Consider the following 16544-nt stretch of genomic DNA (forward strand, 5'->3'; position numbering starts at 1 on the left):
CCCAGAACTGAACTAATAATTAACTTATACTTATCACCATAGGCATAGTTTGACTTCTATATAATTGGAGAGGGGACAAAGACTGGTGGAGTGAGGCTTGGTGGGAGGGCTGGGGCTTGGTGGGGGGGCTTTAGTTCTGGACAAGGCTGGGTGGGATAGGGATTCAAGTGCAAGGAAGGTGGCTCAATGAGACAGGGGGCTCAGTGGGGGAGGTTGTGTGTGTGTGTGTGTGTGTGGGTGGGTGGGTGGAGGGGGGTCCGACTGCAAGGGAGTTGTGTGGACATGGGGGGCAGCTTCCCATACAGTGACCCTTTCTCCCTGTGACTGAGGAGTGATGTGGACAGGAAGTGGGGGAGGGATACAGCGCTTCCTGGGGTGGGTCTGACCTGGCCCCAGCTGCTCAAGGGGAAGAGGAAGCCCCAGTCTCCCCCGTCTCCCCCAGCAACTGAGCTAGGTGCAGAATTCCAATTCTCCCGAGTAATCCACTCTGTCAGTCACCTGGGCTGCACACTGTGGAAGCAGCTGTGCTGCCTGGTTCTCCTGCGTCACTGCTTTCCTGCCCTCCCCTTACAAAGATCATGAAGGTGAAACTTACCTGCTAGCAGAGAACACCTGGCTGAAACCCCTCAACATTCCTCTGTGCCCCCTTAGGGGGATGAGGGAGAGGGGACAAGCAGCAATGCCAGGCCTCTGTGCCTGCTGGTCAGTTTCCCCACGTGGACTGTGCAGTGAATCAACAGAAGCTGATCTCTGTCCTTCCCTTATACAACCTACATGAGCAAACTGACTGGCAGGCACAGAGTGCCTTGTGTCGCTGCCCACCCCCTGCCCCCCAAAGTTTCTTCACAGGGAGGAAGCAGGGCAAAGGGAGAAATCTGGATGCTTGCCTCATACATCGCCTCTGTGACATATTCAGTTTGGGGGGGGGGGGGCAATGCTCCAGTAAGAACTGGAGAAAACCCAGACCTGAACAGACTGGAGTGGTTCATTTTTGTCTGGCACAGCGGCTGGAAGGAACTGAGGTGGTAGGGGGCACCTGTGCCCCCTTAGAAAGGCTCACCCTCAGAACGTTTGGAAACACTGAGGGGAAGGCTAGGAGACGGTGTGTGAGGACTAACAGACACTGCTTTGAGAAAGTTCTACTATTAGGCTCCACTAGGCAGTGCAATACTCATAAGTGGCAATAGCATAGCCACTCAAAGAACCCTCATTTTCCCATACTCTCTCCATCTCCTTTTTGTTTGCTGTCATTCTTTGGGGCAGAGATTGGTCACATTTGTCTGTAAAGCACTATGTGTACTCATGGTCCTATATAGAAAATGTCTAGGAAGTCCTAATTTTGTAAATAAGCAACTTGTTTCTGAAGATTGGAAAAACAACAGCCTGGAACAGACCTTACTGGGAAACTCTACCAGAAGCATATCACCACACAGTCTCTTTAATATACGGTGTACACTGGATTGTTTATGGTTAGTGTGACAGAGGTTACAGAGGTAGGTCTCACCATGGCAGCCAAGAAGGGGGAAACTGTATGGTGCGAGATTTAGCTGAGCAAGAGATAGCAGAGGGAGGCAAAAGGGCAGCTTCAGCCCCAAGGAAATCAATCCCTCCCTTTCCACATTACAACAATTAGCTGAACAAAATATTGCATGGAGAATATCTGGTAGACTTTCCAGACAGAACTACTACCAAACAGTAAGTTTTTGACCAAACAATTTTGAGCTTGAGGCTGTAAAATGCTGAGAACTAGTCCAATCTAGCAAAGTATTTAAGAATGTGCATAACACTGAAATGCATGTTGATCGTCTCATTGACTTTAATTCCAGCATCCCTTTTGTTATTTTCATTTGGACAAAGTAACCTGGTAAAATGCTTATTAGAATTTAAGATTCCATACTTGAGACTGCTGACATCGCTTTCCCATTCCATTTTTTGGTGATCCAGCATGGATTTTAATTCTCTGGTCTCGTCCAATACTGTTTGTAGCTCTTTCTTTTCATTCTCCAGCTTTCTTACTTTTCCCAAGAGCTGTGTATAGCGGCCCTTTTCACGGTCTATTAATCGTTCATATCCATGAAGTAAGTTCTGAATTTTCAAGAGACTAATAGAATCTGCTTTGTGAAGAAAATCAATAATGTAAAGATATGTGCCCATTTCAATTTGCAAAAAATCAAAAGCACTTCTGATTGCTTTCATTTTCTATACTGTATCTGGAAACAAATGTATATGTCTCTTTCAGTATTATTCAATATAACAAACATAACAAATGCTTACATAATACTTGCTTTTAGATTTCATTTACACCCCTGATGAAGAAGAAATACTTTCTAAAAAAACTTCTGTTCACTGTATAATTTATATAAAATATATAAACTATCATTTACATTAAAAGTGCAATGTTAAAATTTTATTTTCATTTTTATTTCATTATGCGAAGTACGAACCAGATTATACACATACATACTCGGTGTGCATGTGTGTACATAAAACATTTTACACCTCCAGTGACTGTGAATGCATGATTTAAGTCCAGTTCAATAACTTTTATATACGACAAAATGCATGCTTTTACAGTGAGAAGGAGATTTTCAAAGGCATAAAGGGCACCTAACTGTCTTTTATGCCTGGGTGAATCTCTCCTTGTAATACTCGATTACTTGATAGGGAAATTTTGTGGCATGTTAAGTGGTCATTGCTTGTTTTAAGTAAAGATACTGTAGAGCAGAGGTCCTTAAACTGTGGTCCACAGATAGTTCCCTCTGAGGTGCATGCCTTGGTGGCCACACACAAGAGAATGAAGGGCCACCCACCTGATTAGTGGAGCTGCACAGGCGTGGCTCCACTAATTAGGTGCCTGGACCCTGAGAAGATGCACATGTAAGATGAAGTGGTGGCCATGGGGGGAATAGGGGATAGGTGGGAGGGGACAGTGGGGTGAGAAGAGGGGAATTTGGGACGTGCAGAGCTGAGGCGGCCAAGAAAGAGGTGACTTTCCCCAGCTCCATGGCTGTGGCTCCTGGGGAGAGATGGCCCTCCTTCCCAGCCTCAGCTCTGTGGCTGCTGTGGCAGGGGAGAGCCCTCCCCTCCTTCCCAGCCTCAGCTCAGGGGCTGCTGTGGCGGGGGAGAGAGGGCACATCCATCGCATTAGAAAGGTAAGACTACTAATATTAAAATATGAGTTGTGTGCTTTTATTTGTAGAACAAAAAAAGTTAAATATTATTACTTTTTTATATATAGCTCTTTTATCCAAAGTGCTTTACAATAGTTAGCTAATGGTATAAACAACATTTGGAAAGATCATTAAGTGGTCCGCCGAGACCCTCAGCAATTTTCAAGCGGTCCGCAGAAAAAAAGTTTGAGAACCACTGCTATAAAAACTATACAGTAAAGCTATATGACTTCTGTGCAAACTGGAGACAGATATTAAGTTTGATCTCTACTTCCTCTGACAAAGGTATTACAGAGGCCACATACCCAGCTGTGGGGATGAGATAAAGCAGCCCTCTGCTGCTGCAATACTGGATACCATTGTCTCTTTAAGTGTCAACACTAATAGGTGACCCTTCTGTAGTGTCTGCTGCTTGTGGAAGCTAGACAAATAATGGGGAGAAAAGGAAAATATCTAGCTAAAGCTCAGCAAATATAGAGAATGGGGAGGAGATTCTGTGGCGTCTTTGTAGATATGTCTCCACTGCAATTAAAACCCTGTAGCTGGCCCATGGCAGCTGATTCAGGCTTGCAGAGCATGTGATAACAGGCAGTTTAACTGCGGTGTAGACATTCAGGCTTGGGCTGGAGCCCAGACTCTAGGGACAAGGTAGGAGGGTCCCAGAGCTCAGGTTGCAGCCTGAGCCCGAATGTTTAAACTGCAATTAAGAATCCCCTTAGCTTGAGTCCGGTGAGCCTGAGTTAGCCTCTTAGAGTACATCTACACGCAATTAAAAACCTGCAACTGGCCTATGCCAGCTATCTCCCTTAATACCTGTGCTGGGGATTTTCCCTTCCCCTGTTGTGTTTCTGGCTCTGGGGCTTTTAGAGACCGTTTAGAGGTGGAATAGGTTCTTTTACCCAGTCTATGAGGGTTATCCTGACTTACTACCCTGAATCAGTGCTTCAGACAGCCAGGGCTCTCAGGGAATGTATCCTCCTTTATGATCAAAGGAGACAATAAGTTTGGGAACAGATAGCTAGAAATACCTAGGATTTAAAAATTTGTGCTTGAATTTACAATAAGAATTCAAAGACACACAGGTGAAAAGCAGTAATGAATTGTAATCACTTGTCTTAAGTTGCTATTGAAACATAACTCTTCTACCTTTGCCATCCATACTAAGCTGTTCTATCAGCAACATAGCATCTCTGTAGGCTGAAGCAGGCAACTCTAAGTCCTCTGTAGCTGTATCAGAAGACTGTGTTAATTCATCAAAATCATCTGCAACATCCATCTGTTTGCCAATCTACATACAAGACATAATTTCATTAGTAAGCAATATTGTAAATTACCATACATTATAACAAAAACAATACTCATTTATTCAACTATTTCCCACACATTGTGGTCTCAAACATGATAGACTGTAAACTCGTCAGAGAAGGGATAGTGATTTACATATCTGGTGAAACACCATGCCCATTTATGAGTGCTTAAAGTGCTATATAAATGCTTAACATTTAAAGCAATATTTTTGTGTAGTAAGCTATTTTACAGTACCTTGTTCCTTTCATCTACTGTTTTGGTTCCAGGTCTAGAAAACAAAAATAAATTTTGATATTGGAAAACTGATGTTAAGATAGAAGTAAAATTGTATGTTTGTTCTCATAGACTCATAGACTCATAGACTCTAGGACTGGAAGGGACCTCGAGAGGTCATCGAGTCCAGTCCCCTGCCCTCATGGCAGGACCAAATACTGTCTAAACCATCCCTAATAGACATTTATCTAACCTACTCTTAAATATCTCCAGCGATGGAGATTCCACAACTTCCCTAGGCAATCTATTCCAGTGTTTAACTACCCTGACAGTTAGGAACTTTTTCCTAATGTCCAACCTAAATCTCCCTTGCTGCAGTTTAAGCCCATTGCTTCTTGTTCTATCATTGGAGGCTAAGGTGAACAAGTTTTCTCCCTCCTCCTGATGACACCCTTTTAGATACCTGAAAACTGATATCAGGTCCCCTCTCAGTCTTCTCTTTTCCAAACTAAATAAACCCAATTCCTTCAGCCTTCCTTCATAGGTCATGTTCTCAAGACCTTTAATCATTCTTGTTGCTCTTCTCTGGACCCTCTCCAATTTCTCCACATCTTTCTTGAAATGCGGTGCCCAGAACTGGACACAATACTCCAGTTGAGGCCTAACCAGCGCAGAGTAAAGCGGAAGAATGACTTCTCGTGTCTTGTTTACAACACACCTGTTAATGCATCCCAGAATCATGTTTGCTTTTTTTGCAACAGTATCACACTGTTGACTCATATTAAGCTTGTGGTCCACTATGACCCCTAGATCTCTTTCTGCCATACTCCTTCCTAGACAGTCTCTTCCCATTCTGTATGTGTGAAACTGATTGTTCCTTCCTAAGTGGAGCACTTTGCATTTATCTTTATTGAACTTCATCCTGTTTACCTCAGACCATTTCTCCAATTTGTCCAGATCATTTTGAATTTTGACCCTGTCCTCCAGAGCAGTTGCAATCCCTCCCAGTTTGGTATCGTCCGCAAACTTAATAAGCGTACTTTCTATGCCAACATCTAAATCGTTGATGAAGATATTGAACAGAACCGGTCCCAAAACAGACCCCTGCGGAACCCCACTTGTTATACCTTTCCAGCAGGATTGGGAGCCATTAACAACTACTCTCTGAGTACGGTTATCCAGCCAGTTATGCACCCACCTTATAGTAGCCCCATCTAAATTGTACTTTCCTAGCTTATCTATAAGAATATCATGCGAAACTGTATCAAATGCCTTACTAAAGTCTAGGTATATCACATCCACCGCTTCTCCCTTATCCACAAGGCTCGTTATCCTATCAAAGAACGTTATCAGATTAGTTTGACACGATTTGTTCTTTACAAATCCATGCTGGCTATTCCCTATCACCTTACCACCTTCCAAGTGTTTGCAGAAATATTGATTGAAAATATTTGAAATATTGAAAATATTGATTTATTTATTTAGTAAATGTGAATTCTTTTACGGTCAATCCTGCATGAGATGTGGACAAGGACTCAGAGTACACAGGTGAGTTACCATCAGAGCTGCTTAACACAGTGCTTTGTTACTCACAGTCCAACAAGATGAATAAACTGAGAGCAGTGGGTGGACTGGTAAGAACATTGCCCAGAATATGGTAAGTCATGAGGTACTAAGCAGCTGGCTGAGAAAGTAATACTATTTTCTTACATCTAGGCCTGGACACTGACACTTGCTCACATTGCTCAGAACCATGTACACTTCACTACACTCTGCAGTGGATGGCTCTCTGTATAGATGCTGAACACACATTGCATTCGTAACACTTGGGGTTTTGGTTCTTTCATTTCTTTTGGCATTAAGGAAAAAGCCTTTTATGGTCCAAGATCATTTTAAGCCACTTATTTTGGATTCCCCATTCTCCACTAACAACGTTTAATTTTAGTTATAGCTGTTGACAACCTAAAAAACCAATCTAAATGAGTCTTGCAAATATATTTCATAAATGCAGAAACATAATCTTTATAGTGTGCCATAAAATGTAAATATGGTCTCAATAAGAAACTACAGGAACATTTTTTCAATGAACTTTGGATGTTGCAGACTATTACACACACAAAAAATGTTTAATTTTCTTAAAAGACTAAAAATTAAAGTTTCTGACATGACTTTTTTTTAAGTAGTGATAAACTTAATTTTTAATTACTCAGAAATGTACCTGAACTGAGTCACCATGTGATCTTATTGATATAACTGTTCTTCCCCTCCTCATCCTGTTCTTTCCCTCAATGATTTTGTTATTTCTATATTTTAGATTAGAGGTTCTCTAACTGTGGTCCATGGGTGACTGCTAGTCTGAAATATGTGCTAGTGGTCTGTTACACGCTGCTAGCTCTTCCTTATTTCTAAAAATATACAGACAGCCAAAAATAGATTCTAATTCCCTAAATATATTTTTTTCATAAGCAGTTAAGCAAAGTGAGCAGTCATGAGGTAAGAGGGATGGTCCTCTCATAGATCAGTAAGATAGGAAACAAAGGGTAGGAATAAATGGCCAGTTTTCACAATGGAGAGAGGTGAATAGCAGGGTCCCCCAAGGATCTGTACTTGGACCTGTTCTGTTCAACACATCCATAAATGATATGGAAAAAAGGTAAACAGTGACGTAGCAAAGTTTGCAGACGATACTAACTTACTCAAGATAGTTAAGTCCAAAGCTGATTGTGAAGAGTTACAAAGGGATCTCACAAAATTGGGTGACTGGGCAAGAAATGACAGATGAAATTCAGTGTTGATAAATGCAAAAGAATGCACATGGGAAACCTAATCCCAAGAATGCATACAAAATGATGGGGTCTAAATTAGTTGCTACCACTCAAGAACGAGATCTTGAAGTCATATTGGATAGTTCTCTGAAAACATGTGCTCAAAGTGCAGCAGCAGTTAAAAAAAGCTAATGATGTTAGGAATCATTAGGAAAGGGATAAATAAGACAGAAAATATCATAAAGCCACTATATAAATCCATGCCACACCCACACCTTGAACACTGCATGTGATTCTGGTGGCCCCATCTCAAAAGAGATATATTAGAAATGCGAAAAGTAGAGAAATGGGCAACAAAAATGATTAGGGAGATTGAACAGCTTCCATATGAGGAGAGATTAAGAAGACTGGGACTGTTCAGCTTGGAAAAAAGATGACTAAGGGGGGATATTATAGAGGTATATAAAATCATGAATGGTGTGGAGAAAGTGAAAGTGTATTTACCCCTTCACATAACACACAAATCAGGAGTCACCCAATGAATTAACGGAAAGCAAGTTTAAAACAAACAAAAGGAAGTATTTCTCCACACAACATAGTCAAACTGTGGTACTCATTGACAGGGGATGCTGTGAAGGCCAAAAGTATAAATAGGTTCAAAAAAGAATTTGATAAATTCATGGAAGATATATCTATTAATGACTATTAGCCAAGATGGTCAGGGACGCAACCCCATGCTCTGAGAGTCTCTATACTTTTGATTGTCAGAAGCTGGGACTTTATGACAGGGGAGGGATCACTCAATAATTGCTTTGTTCTGCTCGTTCCCCCGAAACATCTGGCACTGGCCACTGTCGGAAGACAGGATACTGGGCTAAGATGGATCATTGGTCTCATGCAGTATGGCCATTTATTTGTTGCAATTACCACAGTGTGTTAGGCATCTGTACAAAGGAAGAGATGCTCTAAACATTTGTAAGTAGAACAGCAGATGGATCCTGAGAAGTTTCTGTATTAAAATGTATTCCACACTATGAAAAACACTGAGAACTGTAATTTTAGATTACAAATTCTTTGGATAGAGAGATTAATATTTGTTTTGCGAAGTCCCTCACAAAACAAATTCTAAGTTCCGTTGGTACTACAGTAGACACTCATTAGTAGCAACATATCAATGCCCTTTTGCTATCATAGAATCATAGGACTGGAAGGTACCTTGAGAGGTCATCTAGTCCAGTCCCCTGAACCCATGGCAGGGCTGAGTATTATCTAGAGCAACTCTGACAGGTGCTGGTCTAACCTGCTCTTAAAAATCTCTAACAATGGAGATTCTACAACGTCCCTGGGCAATTTAATCCAGTGATTAACTACCCTGACAGTTAGGAATTTTTTTCTAATGTCCAACCTAAACCTCCCTTGCTGCAATGTAAGCCCATTGCTTCTTATCCTACCCTAAGAGGTTAAGGACAACATTTTTTTCTCCCTCCTGCTTGTAATAACCTTTTATGTACTTCAAAACTGTTATATCCCCTCTCAGTCTTCTCTTCTCCAGATGACATAAACCCAATTTTTTCAACCTTCCCTCCTAGGTCATGTTTTCTAGATCTTTAATCATTTTTGTTGCTCTTCTCTGGACTTTCTCCAATTTGTCCATATCTTTCCTGAAATGTGGCACCCAGACTAGACACAATACTCCCAATCAGTGCACAGTAGAGTGGAAGAATTACTTCTTGTGTCTTGCTTACAACATTCCTGCTAATAAATCCCAGAATGATAACTGCTTTTTTTTGCAGCAGTGTTACACTGTGGATTCATATTTAGCTTGTGATCCACTCTGATCCCCAGATCCCTTTCTGCAGTATGCTTTCCCATTTTATTTGTGTGTGACAGATTGTTCCTTCCCTATTTACTTCAGGCCATTTCTCTAGTTTGTCCAGATCCTTTTGAATTTTAATCCTATCCTCCAAAGCACTTGCAACTCCTCCTAGCTTGGTATCATCCGAAAACTTTATAAGTGTACTCTCTATGCCATTATCTAAATTATTGATGAATATATTGACGAGAACCAGACCCAGAACTGCTTCCTGCAGTACTCCATTTGATATGCCTTTCCAGGTGGACTGTAAACCACTGATAACTACTCTCTGGGAATGATTTTCCAACCAGTTATGCACCCACTTTACAGTAGCTCCATTTAGGTTGTAGTCCCCTAGTTTGTTTATGAGAAGGTCATGCGAGACAGTATCAAAAGCCTTACTAAAGTCAAGATATACCACATCTACTGCTTTGCCCAAGCCACAACACTTGTAACCCTGTCAAAGCTCTTAGGTTGGTCTGACATGCGAACTGTTACTTATCATCTTATTATCTTCTAGATGTTTGCAAATTGATTGGTTAATTATTTGTTCCATTATCTTTCTGGGTACTGAAGTTAAGCTGATTTTTCTGTAATTCCCTGGATTGTCCTTATTTCCCTTTCCCTATGCTGCTCCTAAGTGGCGGTTGCTGTTATGGGGAGTGTTTGACCAAAGGCATATGAAGAGTTAAGAGGGTTTTGGAAGAGATGTGGCAGCCACATTGTGTGTGTGGGAGTTGGGGTGTGTGTATGTGTGGGGGGGACCCCAAGTTTGGGGGGAATTGGGCAAGGGAACACTGTGTTTGGCAGGGGCTGCCCCCAGCTGGCAAAATGGCTGAGCAAGCCTGGCTGCCAGGGCCAGGCTGAGGATGCTTCCATTGGGAGGTTTGTGCTCCACCCTGGCAAGAGATGGATGGCTGGGGAGGGCACTGTGTACAGCCTCCAATGAGGGAGGGGAGGAGGAGGTGACTCCTAGCATGGACAGCAGAGACAGCAGAGAAGGAGACAAGTCAGTGCCCTGACCCCTCACTGCAAAACAGCATACCCAAACCCTACTGTCAGCAACCGAGATGGAGGGAACAGCTCAGTGCCTGAGGAAGAGGGGGTGCATGGGTCTCCATGGCAAACTAGCAGACCCCCAACCCCACCAAGCCAGACGCTGAAGAAGGGAGAAAACATTCCAGATGTGCATCTGATGCTCTGTCAATCCCAGCTCCCTGCCCCTCAAAATCCCGCTCTTCCAGATCTTCTCCCCAAACTCTCCCCCACACATGTTCTCCATGCAGGCTCTGTCAGGCAGGGCAAGTGGACAGGGATGTGTGCTCTGGAGCTTCACTGAAGGAGCAGGATTGCAAGGGGAGTGCAAAGATGCAGTTTGGGGAGGCAATGCCCGTACATGGCCCCCCAAACTCCGCCACTGGATGTGATATCATGATGTTACATGTGTTGCTTTATGCGACGGCTACGTTCCTGTTATCAAATGGACACAGGTGGGAAAGTGTTCCCAGGGGAAACGTTGCTCATAAGAGGCAGTTGCTCTTACAAGGTGTTGCTGCAAACAAGTGTCTATTGTATTACTCATAGCTAAAGAATAACTTTGTCACTGAAGAGAATTACAGGGCAACCAAAAAAAAAAAAAAAAAAGCAAAGAATGAGTTTGACACCCTGTTAATTTTACCCACAAAAGCTTATGCCCAAATAAATCTGTTAGTCTTTAAGGTGCCACCGGACTCCTTGTTGTTTTTGTAGATACAGACTGCCACAGCTACCCTCTTATACTTGTATTGCAATAGGTAATATCACAATGAAACAATGGAAATCAGTGATCTTCTGATGTGGCGCTCTGCAAAGAGGCAAAAATATTTGTGAGATACTGTCACTTATCTATGGAAGTACCAATCTGTCTCCCCTTTTCACCAGTTAGACAGCAAAGTTGAGAGCAAAGGAAGAACAGGAGAGCAGCACCACCCTAACCCAGCAGGGAAATGGGTAAGATATAAGAAAGAACAAACAACTATCACAAACAAATGCCAGTGAGTAACTTTTCTTTTCTTCTAAGTCCTTCTTCTGTCCTCTTCTAATATGCATTCAGGATATGTACTGAATGTTGAAACAGAACCCAAAGTTTACTTAACAGTGACACTTGAAGGACCCAGGCCCAACGGGAGAGCACTGGGATGCAGAGAAGCTCAACTCATATTGTTATATGAAGGAATGAGGAGACAACAAGATTGTTATCTGGCAGTCAGATAAAGTGACAATCCCAATATCAGAATGGCACTGAACCTCCTGATGGTGAGTAATAGCCAGCCTTCTTGTAAGCTAGACAGTATTTCTCAATGACTGGTCCATGAACCAGCGCTGGTCCCTGAGATCTCCCTGACACAGTTTAGGCAGGTAGCAAGCTGATCCCTGCTCTCTAAAAGGATGAGAAATATCTGAGCTAGAAGATACAAGTGCATACCTTTCTAACAATGGTAGTCTTTATTATCAATTCATCTCCATTGCAGCTATCAAAAAAGGCTAATGTCCACATCCACAAACACCATGTGGAGTTCTTTAAATGGGGAAAAGTAGTACCCTAACCATGCTCCAATCCTCCATGAAGGTGTCAAAAATGAAGGCTAGGTGGGTTCAGAAGCAAAGTCTTCTTTCCTTTTTTATTTTGCTTTTCCTCCTATACTCCTATCTTTTTTCCCTAAAAGAAAAATACTAAGGGCTGATCTTCACCGTGGGGAGATCGATCTTACTGCCCATAGATTCCTTCTGCAGCAACAATTCCATGTGTAACCCCTCACCCACCAATTAAATTGTTGCATCAACCGTTCTATGTATGTGCTGCAGTGGGAGTATACCCGGTCTACTCACCATACTCTGGGGTGTATCCCCCATCCTTGCAGTGGGGATCAATTTAGCAGGTGAATACCCGCTAAATTGACGGCAGAGAGCTCTCTGGTCCACCCCGGTACTCCAGTTCCCCAAGAAAATTAAGGTAAGTTGACGGGAGAGCATCTCCCATCGATGCAGTACAGTGAAGACACTGCGGTAAGTCGACCTAAGCTACGTTGACTCCAGCTACGTTATTCACGTAGCTGGAGTAGCTTAACTTAGGTCGACTTACCCTGTAGTGAAGACAAGCCCTAAGCATTAAAAGAAGAGGAAAAGGGAAACATAACAGTACTAAAATGAGGGCTATACATTTCTGAATAAAAGGAAGCAAAAGAACCTGGAGGGGAGGAAAGTTTTTATAGATAAGAGAGAGAAAGCTCTCAATTCATTTGTCTCTTTATTTCCTGGCATACTGCACACTTTTTGAGAAAATTATTATGGAAGGAATGGTGTATGGTCATGGTACTAGTGGACAACCAGCAAGATGGATGGATGGGGCATGTCAGACTACTGGAAGGTCAGCTGCTAAGTGCTCAAGTTAGCAACAGATCATGAAGGCTACCAAAAATTCTGCTATGATGTCACTGATAGTCAGACATGAATAAATAGATTTACTTTACTTTTTAGATAGCTCACTAATACTAAATTATTCTGAATGTCTGTATACTTGAACAACAAACTTGAACAAACAAACAGTAGTATGCAGTGTAGTAGCCGTGTCAGTCCCAGGATATTAGAGAAACAAGGTGGGTGAAGTAATATCTTTTATTGGACCAACGTCTGTTGGTGAGAGAGAAGCTTCTGAGTTACAGAGCTCTTCCTCACGTCTGGGAAAGATACTCAGAGTGTCACAGCTAAATACAAGGATGAATAGATAATTTGGCATAAGGAATTAGAATATGTGCTAAGGGACCATTCAAGATGAAGTGGCCTATTAACACCCCTATAATCATAGGACAAAAAGCAGGGATAGTGGGTTACAGATTGTTGTAGTAAGTCGTGAGTCCAGTGTCTTTATTAATTTTTAGTGTCTAGCAAAGTTATGAATTTAAGCTGCCAGGCTCATCTGTCGAAAATGTTGTGCAGGTTTCCTTTGAGGATGACGACTGATCAATCACTCTCTAGCTAACCTCTTTGTTAAAAGTGTTCACCCACAGGTGATATAATGTTTTTGTCATTTATCATTTTCCTGTGAGAGTTTATTTGGGAGCATAGTGATTGTACGGCTTCACCCACATAGTTATTGGGGCATTTAGTGCACTGGATGAGGCACACTAAGCACATTATTACTGAAAAATTGTTTACTTTCCAATTTTTACTATATAATTATAAAATAAATAGACTGAAATATAAGTATTGTACTTAAATTTCAGTGTATAGTATATAGAGCTGAATAAACAAGTCATTGCCTGTATGAAATTTTAGTTTGTATTGACTTCAAGAACCACTGCCTTATAGTATGTGCTAACGACTTATGCTGAACTATCTGTCCTTGTACTTAGCTGTGACAGTGAGTATCTTTCCAAAACCTAAGGGAAAAAAAATCTCTCTCTCACCAACAGAAGTTGGTCCAATAAAAGATATTACCTCACCCAACTTGTTTCTCTAAAATAGAACCTCAGAGTTAGGAACATCAGAGTTATGAATTGACACCTCTTTTAGAAATGGAAGTACGCAATCAAGTATCAAAGGGAAAAAAATCAAATATTGTACAGTACTGTGTTAAATGTAAACTACAAAAAAAGGGGGAAGTTTAGAAAAAGATGTGACAAGGTAAGGAAACTGTTTCTATGCTTGTTTCAATTCAATTAAGATGGTTAAAACCAGCATTTTTCTACTGCATAGTAAAGTTTCAAAGCTGTATTCAGTCAATGTTCAGTTATAAACCTTTGGAAGAACAACCATAACATTTTGTTGAGTGATGAACATTTCAGAGTTATGAAACACCTCCATTCCCAAGGTGTTCGTAACGCCGAAGTTTTACTGTAGTACTTATTTTTAGTGTCAGTTCTCAAGCTAATTTCTACCTTAAATAAGTTATATTTCTAATAGTCTTAAATGAGAAATATAGTATTGTTATATCTGTACCTTCCTTCATCCTGAGATGTTTCACTCAAAGTGCTATCATCCAGTACTTGGAATTGATTTCCATTGGTAGAATTCATCTGCTGATTACCTCTCTGTTTTGAAATCCGCTTTTTGTTTTCATTTTTCTTTACATCCTTCACATTCAAGGCAGAATTACTACTTTCATCAGGAATAAAGAAAAAAAAATCCAGTACTTAAGTATCTTTAAATAAAATACTTTGTAACAGAGACAAATTAAAAAATAACATAGAAGACAATACCCAGGAACATTGAAGCACTTAAAAGAAAAATGTCTTTGTCATAAACAGATAGCTAAGGGTTAATGTCTCTTTCACCTATAAAAGGGTTAACAAACAGTGACCTAAAACACCTGACCAGAGGACCAATCAGAAAACAGGATTTTTCAAATCTGGGTGGAGGGAAGTTTTGGGTGTGAGTTCTTTGTCTTTGTCTTGGGTCTGACCCTCTCAGCTCTGAGAGTGATTTTTTCTATCTCCAGCTTTCTAATCTTCTGTTTCCAAGTTGTAAGTACAATAATAGTAAGACAATAGGTTTATATTGTTTTCTTTTGTATTTACATGTGTGTAGTTGCTGGAATGTGTTAAATTGTATTCTTTTTGGATAAGGCTGTTTATTCATTTTTTTTCTTTTAAGCAAATGACCCTGTATTTGTCACCTTAATACAGAGAGACCATTTTTATGTCCTTTTCTTTCTTTTTATATAAAGCTTTATTTTTAAGACCTGTTTGAGTTTTTTCACTGGTTAAAGCTAAGGGACGAAGGGAGAGGGAAATCTCTTTGTGTTAGATTTACTAGCCTGACTTTGCATACCCTCTGGGTGAAGGGAGAGATTAGACCTCTCGGTACTTGTGTTTCCAGGACTGGAAGCAGGGAATCTCCTAGGGTTGTCCAGGAAGGGGAGCCTGGGAGGAAGTAACAAGGAAACAAGGGGAGGCGGTTATTTCCCTTTGTTGTGAGACTCAAGGCATCTGAGTCTAGGGGTCCCCCAGGGAAGGTTTTGGGGAGACCACAGTGAGCTAGGCACTGTATAAATCCCTGGCTGGTGGCAACGTTATCAGGTCCAAGCTGGTAACTAAGCTTGGAGGTTTTCATGCTAACACCCATATTTTGGACGCTAAGGTCCAGATCTGGGAAAAAATGTTATGACAGTCTTCTACGATAAAGTCCTGAAACTGATTCCACCAAATAGTGAAGGACACACCAACAGTCTAAGCACAAATTTTCCTCCACACATAACATGTTGCCATATGCATTAGAATTCCTGGGTCAGATTCAGCCCAGCAGGAGCAAATGTCACTCTTCTGTGCCCATGGAAGCAGATGCTCTGGAATGGGGATTCACCTTGACAGGCAGGTGGCATTATTGCAGCTCTTCATCATGAAAAAAGCTGCTTTAAAAACCTGAAAGATTCACTGAATCAGTACATCACCCAGCTGATTTACCTCCACCTTTCCTTGACCAGCCAAATCTACTATGATGACTGTTCTTGATGGCTCTAGTTCTCCTACAGAACAGAGATTGTAGGTGTTTTGCACCATGATGTCCACCTACTCCACTGGTGAACTTTCTACTGCTGACAAGCAGCTCATGTTCCACCAATAAGTAAATCTAGTCCTTTCTAGTCAAAGTGAAACAAAGAGAACCACTGTATTATAACAGTGTCTGAAGGGAATGGTTAAAATATTTCTCTCGACAAAAATGAATTTTCAAATTTCATACATTTTCCTGTGTTTTAATGTTTTATAGTGTGTTTATAACACCCTTGAACTCTCTTCTAGACCTAAGGGGTTTAATATTGCCAGGTGCTGGGCACTCTGGCCCTGACTGCTTTAAGTTAAGTGCTTTAAGCAGTGCTTGAGTAGTCCCATTGGGACTACTCACATGCTTTAATTTAAGCATAGTTTGCTGGAAAAGACTCAGCAACTTGCAGGCTCAAACCCACAAAGTGCTCTTATTTACCGTTTGGGCAATTCCAAGAACTACTTATCTGCAATTTGATCAACTTGGTAACAATTTTCTGAGATATCTGTACAGGCAAGGAATAGTGATGGAATTCTTTATACAGACATAAATGTGACTCTTACTAATCTATTTCTTTAGCTAAAGTTAAGTTGAAATAGAATGGAAAACTGTAAATTTCCATCTATTTATAGAAAATAAATTCATGTCATAAATATTTTTTAGATTACTAAAATACACCTTTGTCTTCAAATATAAGCAGTGTTTAGTTTCTAC

General features: G+C 41.1%; 1 protein-coding gene across 13 annotated transcripts in view; it reads right to left on the reverse strand.

The window, feature by feature from the left end:
* Nucleotides 1–16544, reverse strand: part of ANKRD7 (ankyrin repeat domain 7) — a 200836-nt gene that overhangs the window by 87660 nt on the left and 96632 nt on the right. For 10 of the 13 annotated variants that reach the window (XM_030549082.1, XM_030549080.1, XM_030549088.1 and 7 more), the window contains 4 exons: nt 14289–14447; nt 4713–4746; nt 4317–4458; nt 1898–2114 (listed from right to left, as the gene is read on the reverse strand). In XM_030549082.1, the coding sequence (XP_030404942.1) occupies nt 1898–2114; nt 4317–4458; nt 4713–4746; nt 14289–14447 (552 nt within the window). The remainder of the gene's footprint in view (nt 1–1897; nt 2115–4316; nt 4459–4712; nt 4747–14288; nt 14448–16544) is intronic. The other 3 variants (XM_030549081.1, XM_030549079.1, XM_030549078.1) reach the window with 3 other exon arrangements.

Source organism: Gopherus evgoodei, chromosome 1 (assembly GCF_007399415.2).
Source record: "Gopherus evgoodei ecotype Sinaloan lineage chromosome 1, rGopEvg1_v1.p, whole genome shotgun sequence".
Lineage (NCBI taxonomy): Eukaryota > Metazoa > Chordata > Testudines > Testudinidae > Gopherus > Gopherus evgoodei.